Source organism: Aythya fuligula, chromosome 2, assembly GCF_009819795.1.
Source record: "Aythya fuligula isolate bAytFul2 chromosome 2, bAytFul2.pri, whole genome shotgun sequence".
NCBI lineage: Eukaryota > Metazoa > Chordata > Aves > Anseriformes > Anatidae > Aythya > Aythya fuligula.
Window position 1 is genome coordinate 26,063,632 of NC_045560.1, and position 27,389 is coordinate 26,091,020.

General features: G+C 39.4%; 1 protein-coding gene across 6 annotated transcripts in view; it reads left to right on the plus strand.

Moving 5' to 3' along the window:
• Positions 1 to 27,389, plus strand: part of PPP1R9A (protein phosphatase 1 regulatory subunit 9A) — a 145,380-nt gene that overhangs the window by 66,124 nt on the left and 51,867 nt on the right. For all 6 annotated transcript variants that reach the window (XM_032181201.1, XM_032181199.1, XM_032181202.1 and 3 more), the window contains exons 3-5: positions 15,127 to 15,259; positions 15,743 to 15,863; positions 21,198 to 21,302. In XM_032181201.1, the coding sequence (XP_032037092.1) occupies positions 15,127 to 15,259; positions 15,743 to 15,863; positions 21,198 to 21,302 (359 nt within the window). The remainder of the gene's footprint in view (positions 1 to 15,126; positions 15,260 to 15,742; positions 15,864 to 21,197; positions 21,303 to 27,389) is intronic.

The following is a 27,389-nucleotide window of genomic DNA, read 5'->3' on the forward strand; positions in this document are numbered from 1 at the left end:
CTTTTTGCATCTTACTAGGATGCAATTCATTGTGCTAAACAGTGTGAATGTGAAACCATCATTAGAAGAAATGCAGTCAGCCAAAATGAATTCTTCCTGCAGGTGCAATTAAGGGATTGGTAAATCCGTGATGTGAAGTAATTGAGTAGCGATCTGGCACCGAGACTGCTGCCTTGCACTTTACATTGGAAGGATGTTTACAAAATACAGCAAACCTTTTGCTGCGTTACAGAAGCTTTTCCTTTAATCCTCTTAGCTTCTGCCCGTTTGTCCATTTTTATATACAAGCAACAGCATTAACAGGATGAGTGGCTGGTTTTTGGTGGGAGTGGATGCAACACACCTACCAAATGAATTCAACACTGCATTAATTGCTCTCGTTTATATTGTTGCATGGTAAAGTTAACATGAATATAGCAATAGTGTAGAAAAGGCTTCATATTTTTTAAATCATGAGCATTTTAGTCAATGTGCAAAAATACATGCTTGTAGTAGAAAGTGAATACCCTCAGTAACATGCTACCTTCAGCAGGGGGATTATCTTTACCCTGTACAGAAGGGTGGTGGAAGGGCTGCCTAATACCTAGTGTCATACTTAAACCATGCTTCAGCTCTTAAGCCCCATACTTAAGTAATGAGTAGTCTCTGTGCTGGCACTCTGCAAAGGAAGAGTGTATCTCATCTTTGAGTTTTTCTTAAAAAACTCCAAGACTCTCTTTTCTTGGAGTCTTTTCTGTCAATTATAACAGAATTTCCCACATGCTTCTTACACTGTGGGAATATCTTTATGTTGCTAAGCCATTGAATAAGAATTCATTAAGTAAGAATTTCAAATAAAAAATAGCCAAGCATTTCTTTATTTTTTATTTTTATATGAACGTAGTTATTGTGATGGTAAGACAATGTTAGAGATTCAGGAGGGCTTCCACCAAAGAGCATCATGCATTTGCATTTGCTTCTTGTGCCTTGGCCTGAAGATCTTGTGGTTGACGGTGCTGGAGAGCCTCCTTGCTGAGTTGGTCATTCAGGCTTTGCTGCATCTGCAGCAGTATCAATTAGTACCAAGTGCACTATCAGGTAGAAATGAGGCAATGTATATGGGAGAGTCATAAAACCTTCTGGGTAGTTGCACATTTGCACCTGTAAAAAGTAGAACAGATGCAGATATACACTGAGAAACTTGGACACCAAGTCAGACAGTTTCCATCTAAATCTTTTCTTCCACCCCTGTTCTGTTCTTTGCTTTAAAGGGGTACATAGCACTGTGTATTAATACCATTGTGTTCATTCTTGTTCAGTTTATAATATATGTCATAATTTCACAATAAAACTAGGATGAATTGCCTCTGTATAATTTATTCAGAAAGTCTTCAAATGTAATGTGCACGATCACTTTCTTGCATAGTTTTTATTCTCCAAATTATTCTCCTAACAGTTCTGAAATGTGTAAATGAACAAAATGAATTGCTTGTCAAATTTTATTTCTGTAGAATTATTTTTGGCAAATATGCAGATTACATAATTTATCTCTTCTGATGAGGTTCATTTTAACTAGAATTAAGAATGTTTTATGAATATTCAATATTTTGTTTCAGTTGTTTGCCTCTGGGAGCATTAGTGGCATTTGTACTTTGCATTTGGACGCCTTGACTTCTAGACTGAGGGAGCGAGTGGTTGCTGGCAGAAGAAATACTGAAGTGTTGATTCATGGTGACATCGCTACTGTATGGCAGGCTGTACTAATTGGTACCAGAAACAGTATTTACTCTTGGCCAGCTCGTGTGTCGCACTCACGAAGGCAGGAGAAAAATAGCACCCTCAGTTACGATGTAAATTGGCAGTGATGCAAGGATCTGGAAGAAATACCGCAGCAGATTCAGGAATAAATGTTTAGCAAAAGAAATTCTAGCTTTGCTTCATGCTCTCCTGTCCTTTGAACCTGTTCAGATGCTAAAGGTCTGGCTCACGGGCTGTGTCATAGGGCTGTACTGTATTGTAATTAATTTGTCAGACTCAGTTCACTACAAATGTTTTCTTTTGCATGCTTATTTTCACATTCAGAAATACAAGGAGTTCTTGAACATGCTAGTTTGTTACCTTGGCAATAGAAGGGCATGCCAAGGGAGTGATAAAATATATCTGCTGTTGCATTTGAAATGAATTTTGTTCTTAAATATTCTTACTGATAGTTTAATATATTTTTTAATACAGCGTATCTATAGATGTATGCTTGGAACTGCTTCTTCACTTCATTGCAAAGAGATTCTCAGGGCCTAGACAAATGTTTTTACCTTTCCCCAAAACAGGAGTGGACTTACAGTCAGCCAAAGCAGCTGAGATGTACAGGTACCAGGCTGCTATAGGCAGTAACTTGCCAAATTCCTGTACCTAGATGTATCTAGGATCTGTGAAGGAGGTCTGGCAAGAGAAGGTTTCTGAGGAACCCTGAGCTTTATGGAAGTGTAGTGCAGTGAAGCTTGTCTCTGGGCATGTGATTGTCAAGCTACATGAGAGAAAATTTGATTTTTTTTTTCCTTTATTTTTTTCTTCTCTATTTCTAAACTGTGGATTACTAACAAATAGGCAGTGGAAGACTTAAACAATTGCAATGTAAATATTTACAAATTTTACAAATGTTTACAAAGTAATACAAAGTAGACTTAAAAAAAGACATGGTCAGGACAAAGGAAGGAATTACACATGAAGCATACCTAAAAGTACACAAAACTTAAAAAGTCTCCATGGGATTCATATATAATGATTAAGATGCTGGGGAGTCACCTCATTCATCATTTCTTCATCCCATTGTACTGTTGCTTCCAATCCTCTGCATTATATATTAAAAAAAAAAAAAAAGTAGCGTGCTGCCCAAGAAGATTTAGATCTAAAGTCTGCAAAACTCATCAAGCAGAATTCAGTGAAAATCATTTAGCGCGTACCATTAACATTGGAGAAAAACAGGATGGTATTGGAATTTCCAATTTGTAATGATGGTAATGACTGAAAAAAATAGTGAGGATAGAAAGGGAAAAAAAAAATCAACTCATTGCATTATAATCAGTGTATGCAAAAAAAATGAATATTCAGTTACAAATATTGAGATGTCTTTGTCAGCTGAAGGTTTCAGGGCACCATGCTGTTTCACTCAGTTATGAAGACAAAACTGAGACACAGCAAGCTAAATAGCTGTGAAAGTTGTGGATTCACAGAGAGCAGTGTTTTAGCAGCAGAGATCTTGCAAAGCCTGGGGAGGGGGAGCCTTTCTCCATTCCTCAGTCTGCCTTTCAGCAAAAGATAAGTGTAATAATGTTCAGGTACGACCTAGAGCTGCATGGAAAATGAGTTTAAAATGAAAAAAAAGAGCAGAGAGACATTATAAAACGTTGTGTGTTGAAGTAATTCAGTATTTGCCATCGAGGGAACTGGTTTTGGGGGGATTAGGGGCTGTTGCCATGGGGAAATACCTGGAGGTTTTCCAGCATTGCTTTAGAGGCATATTTGCCTGCAACACTCTAAAGGCCATAATTTGCTGCCTGTGTGGAAAAGAAAAAAAAATGATTTATGTCTTCTGTGTTTCTCATGGCATGTGTGCTGTCCCTGAAGTTGGGTGGGGTGGGACTGCTGCTTCCCCAGGGGGCTCCCCGGAGGGACCAGGCCAAGCCCTCTGCGAGGCCTCACCCCCACCCGAGCCTGGTCTCCACAGTTCTCTGTGTGCTAGATCAAGGTGGCAAACAAGGGTACAGGAATGGATAAGGAAGACTAGAGTCCTCAGATCAGCTTTGTGGTTTTTATAGCTTGTTAAGTACATAAGTATTAATTTGGTTTCAGAGGACCCCACCTTGTTCTCAAGTCCCCGAACCCCCCCGAGAAGACTGTTGGTGCAGGGCTGCAGTCCCGGTTTTCAACAGGCTATTGACCAACCCTAAAGGGATGCAACATGGGAAAGTTCCCATTCTGCCACTGCAAAGCTTGTCCCTGTTAAAATTACAGCCTCCAAGAAGTTCCCTTTCAGCAGGTGTTTGCATTCAGTGGACACAGTCGGAGTAGCTTGCTCTCGAGCTGCAGAGCACCCTCGTCTCTTTCTGCCATTCTCAGCCTCTGTTTCTGAACTGCCCTCACCAGGAGTTGTGGGGCAGGCTGCATCTCGGCTGCTTTTGTTCTGTGAGATCATTTGTTCAAGTATTGTTCTGCCTCTCTTTGCTTTGCAGGGATCTCATGTTCCAACATCTCTGAAAAAGAGGAATGCTGCTTGGCAATGACCATGAGGGTAATTAGCAGAGGGCTGGAGATTATCTCCATCAGGGTCAGCAATACACACTGCTGTGGAAGAAAGAGGCTGAGGCTTTGAAAAATATACCTCAATAAAAAAACACAGGTGAAGTCAGAGGGGTATCCGTGCACCCCCATATAGGAAGCAGCAGTGCTGTTAACCCAAGCTCATTAATGGAGTCAAACAAGAATTGGTATCTAGAGAGCAATACTTCCACACAACTTCTGTTTCGTAGGGATTGAACTGATTTTTTTTCCTGACTCGGTGTTTTCAGAAAGGAATGATCCCCTTCAAGCATGAGGAAAACTCACCCTAAGAAAAGAGAGTACTGTATCTCCTCATTGACCATCCTTGTAGTAGCACACACAATATAGAATATTTTCATCTGAAAGGCTATATATTACTTTTAAAAAATTACTTACCTTTAATGAGCACAGTTGTATAGCAGTGATATGAAACTTAGTATTTTCAGGTGATCGTAATCTCCTTTACCGTATAATACTCATTTCTAATGACACAATATAAATCGAATGGTTTATGTTTTTTTTAGACCTAATCTGAAGATCAGATCTGTATTAACTTAGATGCTACTCTTCAGCACTGGTGCTTATTTTTACCTCCTAATTATTCTGACCTATCTTAAGAGTAACAGCATTAAGTTTTCACATGGGGCACACATCTAATTTCCAACAACAATGACTTTGTATTTTTCTGCTCTGTGGACAAATAGTTATGTAAATTGTAATAAAACTATTACATCAGTAACAAAACTAGTACAAAAATGGATTAAGTAATAATTAGTAGGGTAAATAACCTCTCTGAATCTAGGAAGTTACTTAATAAAAACAGATACCTAAAAAAAATCACCCTTTGAACTGAGTCCCAAGTAGCAGTATGGGATGAGATGAAAATTCTATTTGAACATAGAAAATTTGAGATTATGGATAAGCAGAAATCTGAACATTTGGCCTACTATTTGATGTAAAGGTGCCAAGAAGGCCACGTTTTTCTACCAATATGTCAAAGTTGAGCTACATGGAGTTCTTACTGCGTTCTATGAGAGAAGAAGGTGGGGCTGAGAAAGCAGTTGATGTCTTTCACACAACATGATCTTGGAGATAAGGACTATTACTAGAAAAAATAAGAGGCATTGGTGTTTATACTTGAAACAGAAAGAATGAGTTAGAAATGTGTTTAGATTATTTTCTCAATTAGAAAATAAATTAACAGAAAATGAAGAACATAAATAGGCTTAATGAGATTTTTCTTCTATTTTATAATAGTTTAATTTTGTGAATTACAGTAGGAATGGAAAATATTGGCTTCATGGCATAGCAGGTGTTAATATATTTTTATTCAATGCTGTAATTCTGAGAAGTAATTTTGACATTTTTGAGTATGTAATTTAGTAGTTACTGCTGATTTTAGGTTAGCGCCTGTATTTAGTATAGCTCGCCATGCTATGGATTTGGCCTGAAAATATAGCCAAACATAATCTTTTTAGAGAATATTGCAATTAAGATGTTGTAAAGTACATTAAGAGGTGATAGGAAGCAGATTTGTTGGGAGTGAGAGTTGTTTGTGCAGGGGTCCAGACCCAGGAGAGCTGTACCCCCGCTGGCAGGACAGGCGCTGGTGGTACCACCGCTCTCCCCTCCTCAGGGTGTTGCCGTGTGTGCCTTGGTACAGATGCATCCTGTGTACGTTTCTGATCTTCTCCCCAAGTGGAGTTTCTTTTCTGGAATTTGGATGCACAGTCACGTATCAGGAGCACATCCTGTTTTTCTCTGGTACACAAATATTGATGGATATTACTGAAGAAGAGAAGCCATTAGGGAGCTACCCACCTCTTGGATTAGCCACCGGAAGAGCATTATCTCAAACAAGTCATGCCTTTATTCAAAACCAGGACATTTCATGTATTCAAGATGCAGGATGAAAATTACGGTAAAGCCAGTTTTAAATATCCCAACTCAGGTAATTTAATTACTTGAAGACAAGACCTGGCAGCCTGTAGTTCTTAAGTATGCGAGGCTGCAGGATCAGAAGAAGGAAGAAAAAAGATTTTGAAGAATGATTTGCTGAAAACATAAAACCTCAAAAGTCTGGAATAGGAAGCTTGCTAGAAAATTGGTAAAGCCAAATGATTGCCAAGATGCTACAGGACTGCTTAGGGAAGCTACTTGACCTGACAGGAACGCTAATGGATGTTTTGCGTTGCCATTCACAATAACAAAAAGTCCCTGCATTAAGGTGTTTTTAAGTAGAGAAATTATCTCAAAGTTTTGTAGAAGAAATTGTATACCATTGAAAAAACGAATAGTAATAAACCACTAGAAATAAATTATATTTACCCAAGAATTGCAAATGAATTCAAGTATGAAATTACAGGAGTATTAAGTACAGAGTGAAATGTGCTGCTTTGCCTCAGTACCAGAGGACAGGAAGGCAGCATGATAATACCAGTTTAAAAAAACAAGACTCTGATGGAAGACAGAAAACCACAGATTGCTAGTTTATATGCTGGGCAAATTGGTAGAAAGAGTTCTGTAATAAAAATTATTGGAAACATGTACAGACTGTGTAATCATTTCATAGGGAGAAGTCATGCCTCACAGTTTCATTACAGTACTGCAAAGGCTTTAGCAGGACAGAAGGTAAGCGAGATCTGTCTGGTACTCTGATATTTTTCAAAAAGACATTCACTGCATCTTCATCACTCTGAAGAAAATTAAACTGTCACTGGATTAAATGAAAGGTCACTGACTGATGTAGTAACAGATTAAAAGAGAAGAAGAAAGAGTGGGGCAGGTTGTCACTTTTCATAATGAAGTAGGGTTGCCAGTGGTGTCTCACAGTGATCGAGTTGTTTCAACCTGTCTGGGCAAAGGGTGAAGAAAACTTGGTCACAAATTTGATGGTGAGGATCAATGTAGGAGAAGTCAAATCTCACTGAAGAGTTACAGAAGAATATGACAGTGAAATCAAATCCTTCTGTACTGGAGAATTAAGTGTCATGTCAATAAATATCATGTAATGCAGTTGATGTAGTAAAAAGAGCTCTGTTCATCTGCTCTGGCGGGCTCTTACCTAACCGCTAACTCTTACAAAAGGGATTTGAAGTTATGCTGGAGTTCAGAGCAGGTGTACACATAGGACTTGGGAGTGATCAGAAAGCTGAAAAATGTTAGGAAGTGCTGCAGCCCTAAAATCTAGCTACGAGGAGACCCAGTGAGGAACAGATGAGGGCATATTTGACGGACTTCCATCCAACCATAAGTGGTACAAATGTTTTAAATATCACTGTGTGAGAGCTTATAAATGCTCAGGTAAGGGATTTGGAGTGGAAGAGCTATTCCCTGCACTGCTCTACATTGATGTATTCTTCTTGGAAGAACTCGAGCACTTTAGCTGGGTTATTTTTAGTCCCTGCAGTCCTTCTGAGCTGATGCAGTTGGACCTCTTGATCTAACCCTAGCAAATGCAGTAATGAGGTCAGAGAGAATGAGCACCCTTTCCTCGTTGATACCAGGAGATGATCCATCAGCGCCACCAAAACAATTTCAATTCTGTGCTTGGGCCTGAAACTGCCTTGTGTAAAACTGAGGATATTAGTTCGAGTGAAATGAGCTCAAAAATGAAGTCTGGCTGGCTGTCTAACCATTTATACTAGGAAGCAAAAGCCCAGGTGTGTCAGAGGCGTGATGGATGCCAAGTGATTAACCTGTGCACTGAGATGCCTGTGTCCCTGTGGGCAGTGCCAAGCACATTTTGGGGTCAGCATCAGCTGGGTGCTTCTGCCCACGGGCTGGCCATATGCAGCACATGCTGCTGTGGACAGGGGAGTGAAGCTGCATGGATGTCTGCTGAGATGTGGTGGCAGTGCCACAGCTTGTTTTTACTAGGCACAGTCTTCAGGACCATGCTAATAGCCAGAAGACTTGGTAGTGAGTGCTAGTTGGCTAAAAGAGTATCTGGAGGTAATATTTTCCAGCTTCGCATCCAAAAATTGAATGGTTTGATCATGCGTGGCAGCAGTTGCTCCTGGCGCTCTGTCATGTGTAAGAAGAGGTCTTTGTGGGATTGAGAAGTCTGGGGCCCAGATACTTTTAGGATTTCAGGGGCTAAAATATTCTGTACAGTTCTTTTTGCCAGAGTTTCAGGCAGCCTAGAACAGATCTTTCTCCTGCAGAGCTTTCTGAGGGAAAGCCCAGACTTGATTTTGCTGTTAGACTATCAGTTTCTTTCAATATTGCGACTGTCTAATTCCCATCTGTGTCTCATCCCTGCAATTGCTTCTTGGGAAGATTCATCTCCTTGGTGCTTCCCTTCCGAAGTGTGTGTGACAGCTGATGCCCACGCAGGTTTGGGGGGAGCGCGAAGCCAGCAGGGTTGGAGGGAGCCCCTGTCAGCTCCTTCTCACTGACTCACTCCTTTTTGCTTTAACAAGGGGACCACATCACAGGAAAAAAGACTCTTTGAGAGAAAAGCAAAGACAAATCACCCGTTTCGGACATTGTCAGAGCTTCCCCTCCACTCTGAAGTTATACTGTAAGGAGATTTTGAAGCAGTAGATAACGAATGGTCAAACTGATTATTTTCTCTTATTTAGCTTCCTAAGCACAGCAGGAGGGGTTGTCCTCAGCGCTTCATCTGCCTCCTGCCTTCACAGCGTGCAGCACAGGAACACTCCTCCGAACTGCTTGTGCTTGGAGCGCAGCACAGCAGATCAGCACCGTGGCCATAAACACGTCTGATTCCTCAAACGACACCTGCTCTTCCTCACTTCTCTCCCCACAAGAGAATTTTTCGTCCTTAGTGGAGGAAGCCCAGCAGTCTGGTTTAGTATATTCTTAAAATAGGAGCTGAGCGTAAAATGACTGAAATTGTTTGCAACAAACCTGGGAACATAGCTGTTCCTCCTCACAGGTGGTAGGGAGGTGCCATTATGTGCTTTTGGAGACTTAAAGACCCAAGAAAATATTGAAGGTGTCATCCACAGCTTGTAATGTTTTTCTGAATGTCCTTTGTCAAAATGGTGTAATTAATGTCTCCTCATTTGTATTCTTGCTACCAGTCAAAACAGAACTTGTCTGTGCAATCACTGAAACGAGACAGTCTGAAACTCCAGCTGTAGCTATAATTAAATTAACAATAATACTTCTTGTACAGAATATTTATGCTTTTCGTCCATGTCTGCATTAAAGACAACTTCAGAGTTTTCATCTTTTCCCAAAGTTAATGGGGTGTATGTGGCAGAACCAGCAGAAGGAAATTGTAATTGCTGTCGTAATGAAGGTTGACAGAGGATGCATCCATAGTGTCAGGCGATCAGTTGTCTTTAGCATTTGTACCTTTCAGTTTTCTCCCAATTTCAGTGCAGGGAAAGCAAGTTTATTCTCCTTGGGGGGACAATGGGTGATGCAAAGGGTCAGAGTTTGTGCTCGTAAGATCTGCACTCCCCAAATACGGACACTGTTTGTGCCAAGTTTTGTTCCCTCCATGTGAGAGTCCTCTGTCATTATCTCCACAGCACTTAGGTCTTTTTATACCCTGCCACGAAATACATCGTGCATCCTGGGGATACCTTATAATAAAAAGAGAAACTGTAAGGCATTTTTGTAATTATTCACCTTCCTGCGTTGGATGTTTGCATGGTAATGTTGTATATCAAAAAGAACACCTGATCCTTCTCAGGGCTTCTTGCCAGGATGTGGAGGGAGATGATTTATTCGTGTGCTGCTGCTTATGCAAGGAAGATAGGGAACAAAGCTGTGCCAAATTTTTCAAGTTTTAAAAATAGCACACGAGGAGGTTAATAATAATAATTATCACTCTGATGGAGCTTGTTGTGTGTACTAAAGCAAGCATCTTGCACTGAAGCGATGAGCATCAGGTGTGTCTCTGAGAAGGCACATTCATTTTCTCGATGCTACGTGACTGCCGTAGCAGCAACCATGGCTCCGTGCAAGACCCATGAAACCAAAAAACCCTTGAATTTTCAGAAAGAAGAAAATGTTGGGGAAAAGTAGCAATCCCTTGTTCTTACGTGGCATTGTTACAGTGAGGTAGTGGTTGTGACAACTACTCCCTGCCCCAGAACTGGTGCCAGAGGCATGACTTACTGCGAATGTTTTGTGCCATTTTCTGCTGTGCTGCTTTCCTGTGCATGGTGATCCAGCTAAGTGGGTTGGATCTTAGATGTTGTTTTTTTTAATTTCTGGACAGAGGCATGAGGAGTGGGCATTATCACAGCAACAGCAGCGGTGGTTGGAAGGCATGGTTTCATAGGAGGCATTACACAGTGGTCACCAGCTTATGTTGGCAGTGGCTCCTGAGGTGGGATGACCTGGTGTGATCACAAGCTGTCCGTAAGAGAGACTGCAAGTGTGTCAAAGACTTGTGTGACTGCAGATGTGGTAGGACAGCTGCTGCAAAGAGGTGCCAGCAGCATGCAGCTCACACACAGCTCATTCCCCATATCAGGCACTAGTCCCTCGACAAAAGTCACAGACAGCCAGGCAGGCAGCAGAGCCTGGGCCAAGGATCAGGTCTTGTTCCTTGGCACAACATGACAAGAAAGTATAAACATATCCAGGGCATACTCAGTCTGTTTGGGACTTTTTTAACACGAGTCAGTTTTTATGTTGCAGGGTTTACAGTATGCAGCACTAATAGCATGGTGAACACAGCACTGAGCTGGCTAGTTGGGAGGATAGCACATGTGGTTCTTCATAGCTCATCTCCTTTTTTACTTCCTTAAAATTTGTTACTACCTCCTGACTACTGCCAGCAAATTTCTGCAAAGATTCTTGCTACTTGAGAGCTGCAAGAAAATGCTCCAATTTTGGTTTCCTATACAACTTCTCCTTTTCCCCAGAAGAATCAGTTTCCAACTGCTGTTGCATTTTTCTGGTCTTATTCATTAAAATGATTACTACATCTAGAATGTTTTTCTTTTTCTGAATTAGGATCTGCAACATGTACTGTTGCAGTTAGTGATGTGTGTCTTCTAGACTGTGCTCTGTCACTGCTCTTGGAAAGAAAAGCAAGTGGTCACGTATGTTTGTGTTTTTTTTTGGTGCCAGATGACTTGTTGATGACCCTTTCTCTTTCACATTAGCGAAGACAGAAGTTCTGTTAACAGTCGTGTCTGGGTGAACCAGTCAGTTCTCCAGGCTTTGGTGGTCTTGACATACACATTTAGCCTGAGTATTGGTTAGGTTGTCACCTCCTGTGCTTATGAGTGTTTTTGTAAATTCTTGTAAATGTCAAAGATGAATTCTGTGAAAACTTGCTTTTTCTAAATACTCAGAGGTACAAGCACAGATTAGGATGATGTACTGAATATTCCCGAAAAAAAATCTTTAAGAAACAGCTCAGTAGACTTCCTTGAAGTGGTACTTAACCAGTGTGAGGGCAAAACCAGCTCTGGTTTATCAAGGCAATGGGAGAGTTGCTGTAAATCTGCAACCCTGTGCATGCTCTAGGAAACACAGTGGTGACAGACTTGGTGAAGTAGGCCTACTTAAGCTAAACATACTTTGTGGGGGAAAAAAAAACATAACTTTTATATTTTTAGCAGACCGAAGTCTTGACTGACAGTTCTCATGTCTGTACGAACAAGTGGTTCGTTACTATGGAGGATTGACTGTCACAAAGAAAAAAAAAATCCAACCATGAATTTCCTTTTCTTAGTTTTAATACTGGTAGATTCATTTGATAGAATCAGTCAACCATTAAATGTGATCGTGCCAAATTAAGTAAATGGCATAATAGAATTTCGTCTTTCTTCCTGTAAAAACACACGTTGAGGGCAATGGGCAAGATCGTATGACCAATACACAAAATATGGTGAGTTAATGCCAGGTAGGAAACACAGACTTTTTTACCTTGATGCTATCAGTGATCCTACAGCCTCATTTTGAATGCTTAGATAAGAAAGCAGATAAGAGTGGCATGTTGTATTTAAAGACAATGGTAACAGTATTCACCACCAGTACTACCCTTAATTCACTTCTCGTGTACAAATATAAATATTACACAGAAGTAAGCAAGATCCTATAAACCATGGTTTCTGTCTGATTGGGTTCAATAAAGATCATCCCAAACAAGAGGTCAATATATGATTTGAGGCTTTAAAAGAAAATGTTCCTGAAGCATATCCAGTCTCTTTGCAGCAAATCTGAAGCTGCTGCTGAAATATACTAATGGCAGTCATTGAACAAAAGGAAACAAGTGGGGCCAGTTAACATGATGAAAATGAATCGAGAAATAAACATACTCATTTTGTGATAAAGTATTTTCCCATACCTCACCCTCATCTAATCTGTGTGTTCTTCAAGCAATACTGCCTCTCTTGCCATCCTTTGTCAGCTGGTGACTGTACCTCCATTTCCCTCGATAACATCCATCTCTGTTCTACAGTTGAAACACACGTTTCTCTCTCTTATCAGGTTGATAAATTAGACAATCCAAGCTAAACTCACAGCAGTGCTTCTTAACCTGTACTTGCTTTTGTGACTCTGCTGCATTTCAGACCTAGGGGCTTCGTGGTCAAACCGTAGCTCACTACATTTTTAATTGGGTATAGCTTCACCAATTGATCCTTAATGCTGATTGTCAGTGTAAATAAGATTGGATTTGGACCCCGTAGTGCTAACAGTCACCTCTGGAAGTCTGCCACCAAGTTGATGTGCTGGGGAGAGGGCTCTTGATCTAGTCTTGTGGCAGGGAAGAGATGTGTAAACAGAAAGGTAAATGGGATGGCCTTTTGTCCTGTACCTACTTCTTTTTCACTACATATGGGCTATATACATTAGATCTGCACATTGATTTCTAGCTTGCCACTGCCTACATAGAAAAACATGTTCATGCTTCTTCCTCGCTTCAAGTGTTCAGACCCACAGAGAAGCAGCGAGCAGTGATATGTAAGGTGAAGAATGCTTTTCCTTGTGTAAAACAGAGAAAAACAAAAAGTCTTTGAAAAACAGAGCAACAACAGGCTCTTCAGAATTCCTCCGTCAGGCTGTAAAGTGCACAGGGAAACCCTCTGTTCTGTTTCTGCATTTCAACTGGCAGTGCAAACGCTGCGTGGGGCTAACAGCAGGAGCTGCAGGTAACACATCAGTCACGGCCCTCCCAGGGCACGGGATGCAGATGCAGGTGGTGCATCCCCAAACAGAAGTCTAGGGGAGGGCTTGAGAGCAGCAGTGCACAGCATTCAGTGTGTGACTTGTCTTCCGTTTCTTTTAGATACATTTGTGAAGGCTTCTTAGGATCATTATTCCAGAATTAACAGAGTTTTGCTTGCATCAATATTACTAACAAACAATACAAGATATATTTGTGTGTTCTTGTAAAATGTTCATTATGTCAGTTTTCTTGGAAGAGGCAATTTGTTAAATGTTTCCCACTGAACAAAACATCTTTTTGTAAATTTTTTTTGCAGCTGTTTTGTGTTAGCCATACAGATACTATACTTATGGTGGTATAGAAGAGTGTTTTACTGCAACATTAATATATTCACTATTTAAAAGAACTTAATGTGCAGTAAATTTTAGCAGCCTTTCAATGAGGTCTTTATTGCATGAGACAGTTTTATCAGTACTTGCACATGGTTGCTTCTTCCATTTCCCAGAGTATTTGTAAGGTTTCCTTGGCACTGCTGCTAGTTTATAGGTGATGGAGGGTCTGCCAGGCAAACCTGGCACAGATTTATCTACCTTCTCTGGGACAGTCAGCATCTCCCAGTGAAGGTATGTCATCACTGTTTCTTCTTTTCACTTGGCTTGTTGATTAGATGGAAAGCAGGATTGTTTTTCAAAAATTTGTTTTCTTGAAGCATGAAGTGCATCCGTCTGGTCTCAGAAATGGAGTCAGTTGCTCACAGCCTCTGTTGACAAACACCTGGATAGGGGAGACAGACACTGGGGTCAGTAGCAATGTAATCTACTGTGTGTTTTTTTTTTTCTAAATTCACTTTTGTTGTCATTATTACTGAAAGGCGCTCAAAAGAAACCTTCAGAGTTGTTTCACATGACTAATCATGATGTTTTTCTCTGTTTTTCTAGACTGCCATCTGACGTATCGTATCTCTTACTATCTCTGTATTCACTTATCTACATTTAACAGTAACAGATTAAACACCAGTCATTGTTCTTGAAATAGGTACCTAGTTTGTATTGAAAGTCCATTGCTGTCTTTGACGAGTGGAAGTGGCAGGTGAACCTCAGGAGGAGAGGAGCTCAGCTCCTGGCATGGCTGTGGGCGGCAAGTTGGTGTCCTGGCTCCGTAGGCAGCTGTTGAGTTGCCTCTAAGTGCAGCTATATGCCAAAAAAAAAAGGCTTCCTGCCACCTTCGGAATAGCTGTACAGCTATACACCATGGTGCAGCGCTTTACACTGTGAGAGAAACTGTGATAGAGCTAGTTGTTGTTGGGTCAGAGGTTGGACTTGGTGATCTTGGAGGTCTCTTCCAACCTACATGATTCTGTGATTCTGTAATAGAATCTTCTGTAGGATGCCCATGCAGAGGAAAGAGGAGATACGGAAAATTATTTTTTTTTTCTTTGACTTAACAAACATGATACAGTGTGGGACTGAAATCCAGTAAAATTATTACTACTAATAATAAGTATTCTTTCATTACTGCCAAATGTGGGCAGTTAAGTGAATTAGGTTGGCAAACTCTGGCATCTGAACTATGAAAACAAGCTTTAGAAGCCTTTTATAAAAAGCCTTTAAAAAAGCCTTTTCAAACTCTGCAACATCACAGGACAAAAGCATTAGCTATTTTCACAAATTGGCACTTCTTCTGGAGTAGATAGTTGAGTAATTTTTGGTCTGTTTCCACAGGTTTTCAATACATATTCCAATGAAGACTATGACAGAAGAAACGATGAAGTTGACCCAGTAGCTGCATCAGCTGAGTATGAACTTGAGAAGCGTGTGGAAAAGCTGGAGCTCTTCCCAGTTGAACTAGAAAAAGGTGTGTAGTCTGAGTGTCAGTTCCTGTTCATGTGAAACCTATCTGCAGGTCTGAGGAAGTCCACTTGTGCTTACACAGCCTATCCTGAATTTCCATGAATCCATTTTAATGACCTGGGCTTTTTGGAGTTTAAGAATTTTTTAATAAGGAATTAAGAAGTTAAGAAATGTGGAATTCTTTATTTTCTTAAGAAAATTGTTTCATGCCCTAACACATGATGGCACACAGCGGTTTATGTGATGTTTTCATTCTCCACTGGCAGAATAAAAATCTTGATTGTTGTTCTAAGCTCCTCATACAGCAAAGGCAGTAGTTTTGTGTGCAGTTAATACAATAGAATAGCAAGTCGTTGAAGGGGAATCAAAAGGAATTAACATTGTTTACATGGAAAACCAAGAGGAACCAAAGCATAAATGTCTACTTACAAGGTAACTATATAAAACAAATGTAAGAAGTTTCTGCCTTTGCTTGCCTTTTTCACAGATGAAGATGGACTTGGCATAAGCATTATTGGAATGGGAGTCGGAGCAGATGCAGGCCTTGAAAAACTGGGAATATTTGTCAAAACAGTAACAGAAGGTGGAGCAGCAGAAAGAGATGGCAGGTAAACTAGACTCAATATTTGGAAACTTTCCCAGCAATAATTATTATGTTTTATGTTTTTCTTCAGAAAGAGTTGTTAGTTTAATGTATATCATGATAACTGAAAGCTGTAAAATTCTGAGACTTTATTGGTATGGTTCAAGTACCTGAAGTTACATATGAAAATACACTAGTTTGATGCAAAATTTAAATGGTTAAAGGAGAACAGATTTGCCAATGTGTGTGACTGCCTGAAAAGCAAGATGCCTTAATGTGAGTAAAGCTGGAGATTCCAAATTGTACATTTCTTTTGAAGGTAGTTTAGTTTTCAAAGGTTTTGAGGTCCCACGTTCTTTTGGCTTCAAACCAGCTTTAAATAATCAGTACTTATGAAAAAGAGTTCTGCTCAACATATGATTAGGAAAATAGTTTGGTGTTTCTGAGCTATTAACTTTTATTAAGTGCACCTCCCTTTTAAGCTTACTAATACAGATTGCTACTTTGTATTTCTAAATATGCATACTTCTCCAAAGTTCAGTTTTCACCCCTGCAGCACTGAAACTGCGTTATTTGATTGCAGTAGGAAGCTGCACCATAAATCTTGCCCATTAAAGGAATGGATTGGGTTTTGTAGTCTTCTACAGTGCTCGTGGAAAACCTGTCTGCTTGTAGAATTGTTTACTTGGTACATGCAGTTCAAAGAATTTCTTTTGAACGTACAGTATGTCTTACCATATGGGGTAGAGTTGTCTCTGTATTAAACAGTACCTGCCACAATCAGGCCATAATTTCTCATTATAAGTTAGAAAAGCACTTTACTGTGTAATCATTTAATGATAAAAGGTATTCTTAAACATCTTCCAATCCATGTAATTCATTGCTTTATTCCTTTGAAAATTTGCGTACAATTAAAATATTACTTAACTGATATATTAGCAATTATGCATTCTCTACTTATGTAAAAATGGACTAATATAATGTTTAGTAATGGTAGTTACAAGTAATACTAACCACAATAACAGGTAAAGAGAGTGAGAATAAACTCTAAATTAAAGTCTATGCTGTCTTCTAAAAACTATATTGCAATAATACTTTCCTTACTGATACAACTTTTCATCCTGTGCAAAGTATGGAAGTGGTGTGCATTACCCATTCTGTGTACTTAAAATGCCAGCCAGAAGGTTGTTCTGCTGTGGAAGCCCTACACAAATTAAATCAGAAGACTCTACCTGTCAGGGGTCTGCAGAGTTTAATAACATTGCTCTGAAACTATTAAAGCATAGCTTTTTCCAGATTGGGCTTGCAGGTATCTTAACAGATTTTGGCAATAAGACCCCAGCTTGAATGCCAAGGACTGATTTATCACAGGTTTAAAACATCAGGAAGGGAAGTAGAGAAGCTGACATCTTAAGATGTCATAGATTCATTCATTACTTTAAATTTAAGTTAAAGTTTTTCTGAAAGGTATGCTCCAGCTCAGCCAAAAGGCATTAAGCTCACTACTGGCATTCTGTGTGAAAATCTGTGGTTGAAAATCAGAGTAGCTCACACCTGGTCTGTGATGATCTGTATTTTCTGCTCCGCTCATAATTCACATGTTTGAGTGGGCTGCAGAAGTTAATGTTCAATTACAAGGCTCTTCTTTCATTTCCCTAGACGGCTTCTGAAAGGAGCTTGTCAGCTGAGAAAAAAAAAATATATATATGTTTCTTTGGCTATTCTAATATTTGTGTTGGTTTTCAACTGGCTGAATGTTCAGTCAGCTGAGAAATAGCCCTCTCATTTTCTTTGAGAGCCTGACTGATCATTCACTTGAGAAGGGGATATGTAATCCTCTCAGTCAGGAGCAGCCGGTGCTGTAATAAAGTGCATCAACTGTAAAGGGTCCTGTTAACTTCCTCTTTGTGAAAAGCCCAGTTAATCATTAACACTGATAGCAAATCAAAGTCTCCAAACAGGAAATGAAACTGTATTTCAGTGGTTGGATCAGATACTCTGAATAATTGAAGAGCAATCTTCAAGCAGCCTCTCTGAAGCTATCATTTTAAGTATTATGATAAATTGCAATAAATGGCAATACATAAATTATTATTATTAAAATAAATTGCAATAAATAAATTACAGTAAATGGCCTTAAGTTGCACCAGGGGAGGTTTAGGTTGGATATTAGAAAGAATTTCTTCACTGAAAGGGTTGTGAGGCGTTGGAACAGGCTGCCCAGGGAAGTGGTAGAGTCACCATCCCTGGGGGTATTAAAAAGATGTGTGGTTGTGGTCCTTAGGGATGTGGTTTAGTGGTGGACTTGGCAGTGCTAGGTTAGAGGTTGGACTAGATGATCTGAGAGGTCTTTTCCAACCTAACTGATTCTACAATTCTAATATCTGTAGGATAATTTCGATCGTGTATTGCAAGACCCATCAACTCATGATAGAAAGTACTTGGAGACCTGGAATCTGTACAAAAAGGTTTCTCAATATTTGGGAAGCACAGGCTTGATCCAAGTTGATAAAAACAAACATGTAGTAAGTGTGTAGTTGGCATATTAAAAGGCATTTTGTGGCAGTCTTTAACCAAGGAGGGCGCTTTGAGATAAATCCAAATGGAAGCACGTTAATAAGTAATAAGAGTGATTATTAGTGTGTAAAATAGAACATCAGTCCTTAGAGCGAATAAGAAAAATTTTTTCTTGACTAATTTAATAGCTTTTTCTTTCAAGTGAATATGATGATGAGTCATTTCAGAGTATTTTGAGAACATCAAGAACAACTGTTTTGAAACATTAGATAGTTACTAACTTGAAAAATACTCTGGCCTTCACCTCTGCACAGGTTAAATTTTTCAGTTCATCATACAGAGCAAGGCAAGTTCATCATACAGAATTAGGCAAGTATTTATTTGACTTTAGTTGGTTTACTTCTGTAGTTGCTAGTTTATTGAAGTGCTGCTTTACATAGGCAGAGGTTTAAGTCATGGCCATTAGAAAATAATTATCAGAAAAATTACCAATGTCATTAGTGATAAAATCAGTTAAGCCTTTACAATTGAGGCTTTGCCAAGCTGAGTCCAATTCTTCTTTCATGTTGGAAATTAGATTTGAGAGACAGAGGAAGCCTAGAGCCCCAGGTGGAGGGGGCTGTAAAGGGGCTTTCCAACAAAAAAAGGGAAGGCTCCTCACAATTTTGGTTAGAGGGTGGGTGGGGTGGCTTATTTGGTGCTCTGCCTGCGGTGGGGGTTAGGGCTGCATTTTGGATACAGGGAAAGTCCGGAGCTGCACTGGGAGGGGGCTGGAGAGGGGCCGCCCACAGCAGAGGGAGACCACCAGGAGAACGTGGCTGTGAGAGTGTTTTGGTCTGGGCAATGCAGCAAAGTACACGGCAAGCGACAGGGAACTTCTTTTTGAATTAAACATAATTATATAATTTGAATGCTAATTATGTTAATTGCATGTTGTGTGATATATATGCATGCTTATGTATAATTAAAATATGTGTATGCACCAAAGGAGAGGTTCAGAAGACAATGGTCATAAAAATAAGAGCTCGAAATGAATTTAGGAGCCGTACAGGCAAGAAAGGAGAAACAAAATCTGAAAGACAAATGGAATCAGTCAGTTGCAGTCTGTGGACAAAGCTGCAGCCAACAGTTCTCTACGATGACATTTCCTCACCTGAAATAGTGTGCTGTGTATCTGTGTGAACAGTACTAGCATTGCATAGTGAAGTTTGTAAAGTTTTGGAGCTAAGCTGCCATTACAAAGGAATCTCTTCTTCCACCATATAGTTTTCTTCCAAGAAAGTGACAGCTTCCCCCTCAGTGGGCACCAGCTTCTTAAACTTCCTTTCCTGGAACACCTGCTGCCATCTGACTGCTCCTCGTGTTTGCTAAATTACAGTAAAAATATTAATTTTTCAGTATCCAAATACAATAGATACCAATGTGATAGGTGTATTTATTAAATGCTTCACAAAAAAATAAAAATAAAAATTGAGATTTAAATGCCTGATGTGATTTTCAAGATAGGAGTTCCTTATGTACAGAAGGGAGAACCCTTCCAGAACACAGTGACATTCTGTGTTGTGAGGCTGCCAAAGAATAAATCCTGAAATTCTTACTCATCAGCAGAGTCCCAAGAATTGAAGACACAGCTTGAACACATGTACAACTGCAAAGCATCGGCTCAGACTTTACAGTGAAATGTGTTCCCCAAGTCAAAATGCTTCAGCTTCTTTCAAGGCCTCTACTGTGAAAATTCGTCTTTGAAAAGAAATCTTATCACTAAGATATCCTAAGAAATTAAATCGCTTTATTTAGTTAGTTTCATATAATTAAAATGGAAAATTTTCAAAGCTGTTTCTTGGTTGCTTTATAAACCGTATTGTTTGGATCAGTAACATCTATGTAAGTACTTGAAAATTGCTCATTTTGATTAATTCTGAATGCTTTTTTGTTTTTTCTTTTTTTTTTTTTTTCATTTTTGAAGCTGTAGGAGTTTGTGTATCTCTAGAGGACAGTTTAAAATAGTAGTCCTCCTTCCAAATATTTGTAATCCAGATGATTCTTATGCCAGCCCTAGGGACTTTAGAGCTATGCCTGTTTCAGATAAAGCAGCGCTTTTCATATTCCTCCTAACTTTTCCTGCATTGAACAGTGTATCAACTGGAAATTGGCATTTGGTTTCAAACAGATAGTCCTTGTTAAAACAGCCCTAGATCTTATTGTTGTGTGCTCCATGATCTCTTTTACACTGGGAATTCATCTTTTTGAAGCAAGTTAGATGAAATATTTTAAGAGAGTAGGTCACAATTAAGTCTGATGCACAAGCTCTTTTCTCTACAGATGAGCAGGTTGTTTTAGTTAAATACCACATTTTTTTCCATTAGCGTGAAATACCAGAGCTATGTCTTATGCTGTTTTTCAAAATTGGCTTTGGAAAGAATGATATAAGAATTGTTCAAGTATCTCATTTAATTTAAGTCATATGACAAATGCAAGAATTTGTATTGCTGTATTTATATACAGGGAAAATGACTGGATGATTGATGCAGTTAATTGTAGTGGTAACTTTGAACCTGGATTTATGATATGTGCAAGGGCAGACAGATACATTCTTCATTGCTCCCTTGATGATGTTTCCTAGCACTTGCCAATATTATGTTGGAAGGCACAGTCTCAATTCAGGGAAGAAAGTCTTTTGATTTGCGTGTGTGATATTTACCTCAGTCACTTTATGAATGACTTTGTGTTTAAAGTCTTCATTTGAAATCAATTTTTTTAAAAAAATCTGTATGCTGAGTTTTGCCAAGAATTCACCAGAATTCACCATAACTTATTTATATATTTGTTTTTCTTCTGAAAGGATCCAAGTGAATGACCAAATTGTGGAAGTTGACGGCATCAGTTTGGTTGGTGTTACACAAAATTTTGCTGCGACTGTTCTTAGAAACACCAAAGGAAAGGTCAGGTGAGTATTTTAGAAGTAAGAAGTGGTGGTTAAGTACTTAAGATTACCTGGGTTCTCTAATAGGAGAGTCAGTCTATTTTGGTAGAAGCAGAGGTTTTTGTCCCTTCTCTGCTGGCCACACTACAGCCCCAGGGCTGGAGGAGTAAGGTAGTGAGCCCACCAGGGCTCTCCAGTGCAGCCTCTGAGGGAGGAGGGCACTGGGCACTGTAGTGTTGAGAGTACTGGCTTGATTAACAGCCCAGTATTCTTTCACTGAGTTCCCCGTGTCCCTACACCATCTCTGGGATTCTGACTGTCTGATCCTAGGCTGTAGTTAACTGAAAGGCATCACTGCAAGCATCTGTAAAATAATTAGTAGCCTAGAAACTGAATGAAAATACAAGACTGTAAAATGTTTGTAAATGAATAAGAACAGTGTTTCCTGAGAAATGAACTGTTTTGCCATTTAAAAACATATTCTGTCACATAGCTTTTCTGCTTAATAGCTTGTTAATTTCAGCAAACATTTAACTCTACAAAATAATTCCAGGAATATCTTTGGCATATTGCAAAGCAGCAACCATTCTGTAGGCACCTTTCAGCTTGCTCTCCAAATCCTCTCTATTGAATACAGCTGAAACATTTAATTGATGATTTTGGGGCTGACTTCTTTTGAACCATGACTAAACTACTGGATGTAAGATGTGCAGTTCCCCCCAGCCAGTGATGTTATATACAGGTTTCTACAGAAATCCCATGCCTGTTCCAGCACAACATTAAGGAATAATACTGGAATATGTATTCTGCAAAGTGTTGTGGGGGTGGTTGGTCAAGGTTTTTATTAAAAGAGATTATTTAGGAAAAAAAATCTTAAAAATCATAGCATAATTACAGGTGAATATATTTTTGTGTAACATTTGCAGTTGTAGCTACATGGGTCATATCTGTGAAGACACACATGCTGTGAGTATTCCTACCAAGTTGGCTATAAAAATGAATATCAACTTTATTAGGTTTCTGCAGAGCTGGGACGTCTGAACATAACATCCTTATGACAGAGAATAATGTCTTCTGTGTTTCAGTACACAAAGCAAATGTTATATGTATTTTCTGTTTGATGTTTTAACTCAAAAAAAAGAACAAAAAGAAAAAGGTAAGTACTCACATAATCAGCTTGGTCTGTGAAATTATTATTGAATAAGTTACAGAATAGAATACTTGCTTCTATGGAAAAATAACGGGTTTGGAGGAAGGAAGAAAAGTGAAGTGATTTTCACACAGAATGCTCCCAGAATCTTCTCATGGTGTATGAATTACAGTCAGACTGGTTGTAATCTAGACCCCCTTTGTCATAAAATAATACACTGCAGAAAGTGTTTCTCCATTGCTGTAGATCTCACATTGTCAAGAATACTAGGTAGGCATCCTGTGTGCAAGGATAGCTGGTTTCTGACAGGTCTCGTTTATCAAGGAGAGATGCGTGAGCTTCTGTATTTTCCTCATGAGTAAGCTTAAGATACTGTATTTTCACAGGAAAAATGACCATGTGCATTAGTATCACAACCAGATTTAAAAAAAAAAATCACTTTAGTATTAAAGTAAAAATTATACTTAAATATTGTTAACTAAAATAGATGTGTAAGGATCTGTGTGCATACTCGCATACTGTCTGGTTAGCAGCCTCTTACTAATGTATACACAATTAGAGGAAAGAAATGGCTAGAGTGTGGTGCAACTGCCTCTATTTTTGCTTCATTTAAAACTTAATGGGAGAAAAAAACAGAAAGATCACTCTTCTGTTTTACACAGACTGGCTGAGAAATGCATGATTTTTTTCCCGGTTTCCTATAAACTGGGAACAAGATTTAATGATGTTGCTAAGCATTGTGTGGCATCAGTGTCCTGCCCAGGTTCTGGTCAGATCCTGATGGCCGTGCTGTCAGATGCTCTGCTGACACTAATGGGCTATGTTGATTTTTAGCTGTTCAAAATTAGAAATGGTTCCAGAAAGCTTTTATTTTTGGAGATGGAGATTTCAGGATGGTTTGATGGTTTTGTTCTTATTGTAGGTTTAAACATTTGCTTGTTAAGTAAGCTACAGCTAATATTGATGAATTTAGATATGAAAGGAAATAATGCATTTATATCTTGCTGACTGTTTTCCTTTCCTGTATGATACCAGGGCCCTGCCTTCTGCATGTTTTGTGGAGAGAATGGTTGTTTTTTGTCAGATGCTCTTTCCCAGGTACACTCGTAGAGCTGAGATGGAAAAATTGTTGATGTCCACTCTCTTTGAACTGGAGCCTTGGGAGCAATATAAGGGGATCTTTTGGGCAGGTTCCCTCACTCACACACCCCCAGCCATTAGTTGGTGCCTGCTGGAAGTGTGAAGAGCAGTTCTAGTGACCTCTGAGTGCAGTCTTCCCTTGGCAGCTGCCGTTAATAATCCATGTCACTGGGGGAAGCAGGAGTACTGGAAGAGGTTGTTTGCATCTCCAGATGACCTGCTGTACAAATACCTGCTGCCTTTCCTGATGGTGGTGTCTCCTCTGAAGTACAAGTGGCTAGGCAACGTACTCACACTCATACACAGCTCAGTTCAAGACAAGGCATCTTCATGAGTCTGTCCCTCACCAGAGAATTTGCACACATACTTAACTCACGTGTGCTATTCAACAGTGTCAGTTCAGTGAGTTTTATGGAATTGCTTTAGTAAGCATAGTTATCTTAGTGATTATCGCATACATGTGTGTGCCTTTCTTCTGCCTGGTGTCCTGCACACACACAGATCGGTGTGCATTTCGCTGGCATCACCTTCTGCTTGTAAAGCACAGCATTACATATACACAGTTCTGTTCTCCTGAATCTAGTCAAAGCTCATGCTAGTTTTTGTAGCAAAGTTTATTATATGGGATCAGCTGCAAGGAAAGGACATTCATGAACGGAATGACACTAAAGCCACTTCTTAATTCTTTACAATAAATGCAGTCAATACCTCTTCAGGAAGCTTGCGTAATGCCAATAGTGAGTGATATATTTTTCTCCTTTGAGCTTTCTGAACATTTTGAATTATCCTGACAGTGGAAGTCATTGACCTAGAATAGATTTTGCAATGTTTCTGCCAGAAAAATATATCCAAACTGTCTGTAGCTGACATAGTAAGGAATCTGTGAAAATGAAAACATGACTTTTACCTTTTGAACTGTTCTAGTTGAGGGGGAGGGAGAAAAGGAGCAAATATAAGCATCTATTATTACCTCGTCCACTGTTTCAAGCACTGAACTATTTGGAAGAGTTATCATACCGTAATAGAAGATCATTGGCCAAACCAATTTGGCTTCTCCAATAACAAATTCATCAACTCTTTCTTACAGTGTTTTATAGAGAGATAATCAGCACCCACCAGATGGAGTCTGGTAACCTATGAGATGAAGGAAGGAGAGGGAATTCTTCCATAATCCCAGCTGGCAATCAGCTTCTGTCTTTAGGGCTAAGAATTAGTACCCCCGTGACTCTAATCTGGCAAATGCAACTATGAATGCTATTTTAATTCACGTAAATATCAAGTCTTCTTTGTAATTTTGCTTAACTGTTTAGTTTACTAACATCTTATCTTTGATTGTGTAAAGGAGGAATTTTCTTTTGAAATTTGTGTTGTTTTTCTGTTTCATTGAGCGTCGTCCTTCTCTAATAGGGTTCATGGAACAGTCAGAGGGCAGCACCAGACTAGTGTGACTAATTGGTCAGTGCGTCTTCTGACCCATTTAGGACCTAATCCATCAACATGAAGCTTGCAAGCAGTGCCTCCTTTCATGAAATACAGGGTAAGGAGGCAACTTGACAGTGGGAATCCCATCCTGTTGTGGAGCTTCTCTGGATTCTTTTGTTTCCTAGCTTGCTGTTTCCTCATGGACTGTGGTGCTGAGTAGCAGACCTAAAGTTCTTTGAAGTTGCTTGGGTGATCTTGAGCCTGGGTGACCTCACTCATCCCTCTGATCATTCTTCATCATAATGCAAGGATGCCAGGGACCATAATGTCCTTATCAGAGAAAGTTCACATGGAAAGTTGTATGCCTCCAGGGATTTTTGTTTTTTCTTCAACACACCTACAAGAGAGAAAAGTTAGTTCTTTTACAAAGAAAATTTCAGCTTTTTATTATATGTGCCTAGTCTCAGTCCTTCCTAGTACAAAAGTGGGTGTTTTCAGTAGGGTCTGGAAAATGAAGGAACAATTACTGGGGGGATGTGACTTCACTTCGCAGCCTCACCGAAGACAAAGATTTATGCCTATGCAGATGTGGGAAGCACAGGGTCCCAGGAAAGGAGGTCAGGGTGCCAGAAAGTCTTACTGGGTTGATAAGAAGAAAGGGGATTGTATGAGAGTGATTTGTCTGAAAATCCCAGTCCTTCATATGCTGCTTGTATGTTTTTATCATTACTGCTTTCCTCTGAAGGTTTCTGTTAAGAGATTTAAGCAAATTCAGAGTCTTATTAGAGAGGCAAATTTTAAATTCCGTGTCCTCCTTTCCATATCCTGTCTTCTGAATGCCACTAAGCATTTTCTCAGCTTCCCAAACTGTTGCTAGGCACTGAGCGGTTGCTCTCATGGTGCTTTCCTAGTCAGCTCCTGAGTTCTCAGGGAGCCCCACAGAACCTGGGTAAAACCTGTAACAGTTCTCGTGATAGGCACCACCTTGAAGTTAATTGTATTAATTCTGACCCAGCAGTGAATTTAACAACTCTTGTTTAATTAAACTCCTCTGAAATGTCTCAAAATCTTCCGATGCTAAGAAGCTAAATAATTAGTTAGCAAATTTTGCTGTGTTGCTGTTTAATTAATCTAGACCATTGAAGAAGAGGTTCCAACAATAGCAGTCAAACCCTGAGGCTCTCTACTATTAATTATTCTCTGTTCTCATAAAGAATCATTTATTACCATTTTGTGCCTGTTCCTCTCTGGACAGTTTTAATTCAAAGTAGGACTTTGTCTCAACCCATATTCCCAGTTCATAGCCTAATTTCTTTATCTCTTACTGTAATGCAAATGGAATCTGAAATGCAAGAATGAAGTTTTTACTTTTTTAGATAGCTCTTACACAGGGAGCAGTTGAAGGGCAGAAAGTTAAAATATTCACTTCTTAATTAATACAAACTTGATAAATCATTTATTCTTTCTTCAGCCTATTTCTCCCCCAACATTGAACTGATTTCTTTCTGGAGAATATACTGTCTCAGAAAACAGTAATTTGCATGCCTGTTGTTACTTTTGTTTAACATCATAACATCTGGAAAGGTAATTTAAATAGTTGTGTCTTTGCAAGTAATCAGACAGTATAGAGGACAGATGAAGTCAACAGCAGGATCTAGCCAACAGCCGTCTACCCCTGTGGGGAATGATATTTGCTCACGGTAAGCATGAAGAGCATTGCCTTATTTCTGTGAATCCTTTCCCTAGATAATCATCTTTTCCTTCTTCAGTGTGCCTGCCTGTGCAGATTTTCTCTTGTTCTTTCTTAATTTCTCTGCCTTTGCTCTTGTCCTGTGAAACAACTGTGTCCTTTAAACGTTTGCTGGCATTCTCCGTAGTCCATGCAGATCCATGCTGCGGAAGACACAGGAGAGATTTCTGTTTCTTTCCAGTCCCGGGTAATGACACAGCAGCCAAAAGCAAAAGATGCTACCTCTGTGTCTGAATCAGAGAGCTGGATTAAATCGTCTTTTTTTTTTTTTTTTTTTTTCTTTCTGGCTGGAGGTGATGTTTTTGTTCTTCCTTTTCTTGCCATTATCTGTTTCCTTGAATCCAAGTACTGGAGCCAAGGAGAGAGAAAGAAGGAAAGAAAAGTCCTTTACTCTGCGGTGCTGCTTGTTGTGCTGGGACTTTATAAAGAGCTGCTTAAGAAGCCATTTGTGCTTGGTGGATGTTCTGATTCTTGAGCAGATTGTTAAGTCTTTGATAAACCTGAATTAGGCACCCAGTAGAAACTTAATTTGTGGTGCCTCGTACCAAAACAATGTGAATTTCTCCTGTTGATTTTGGTATAGTATTACAAAGAATTACATCATATAAAACCTATCAGGACTGGTAACCATGCTACAAGACTACTAGGC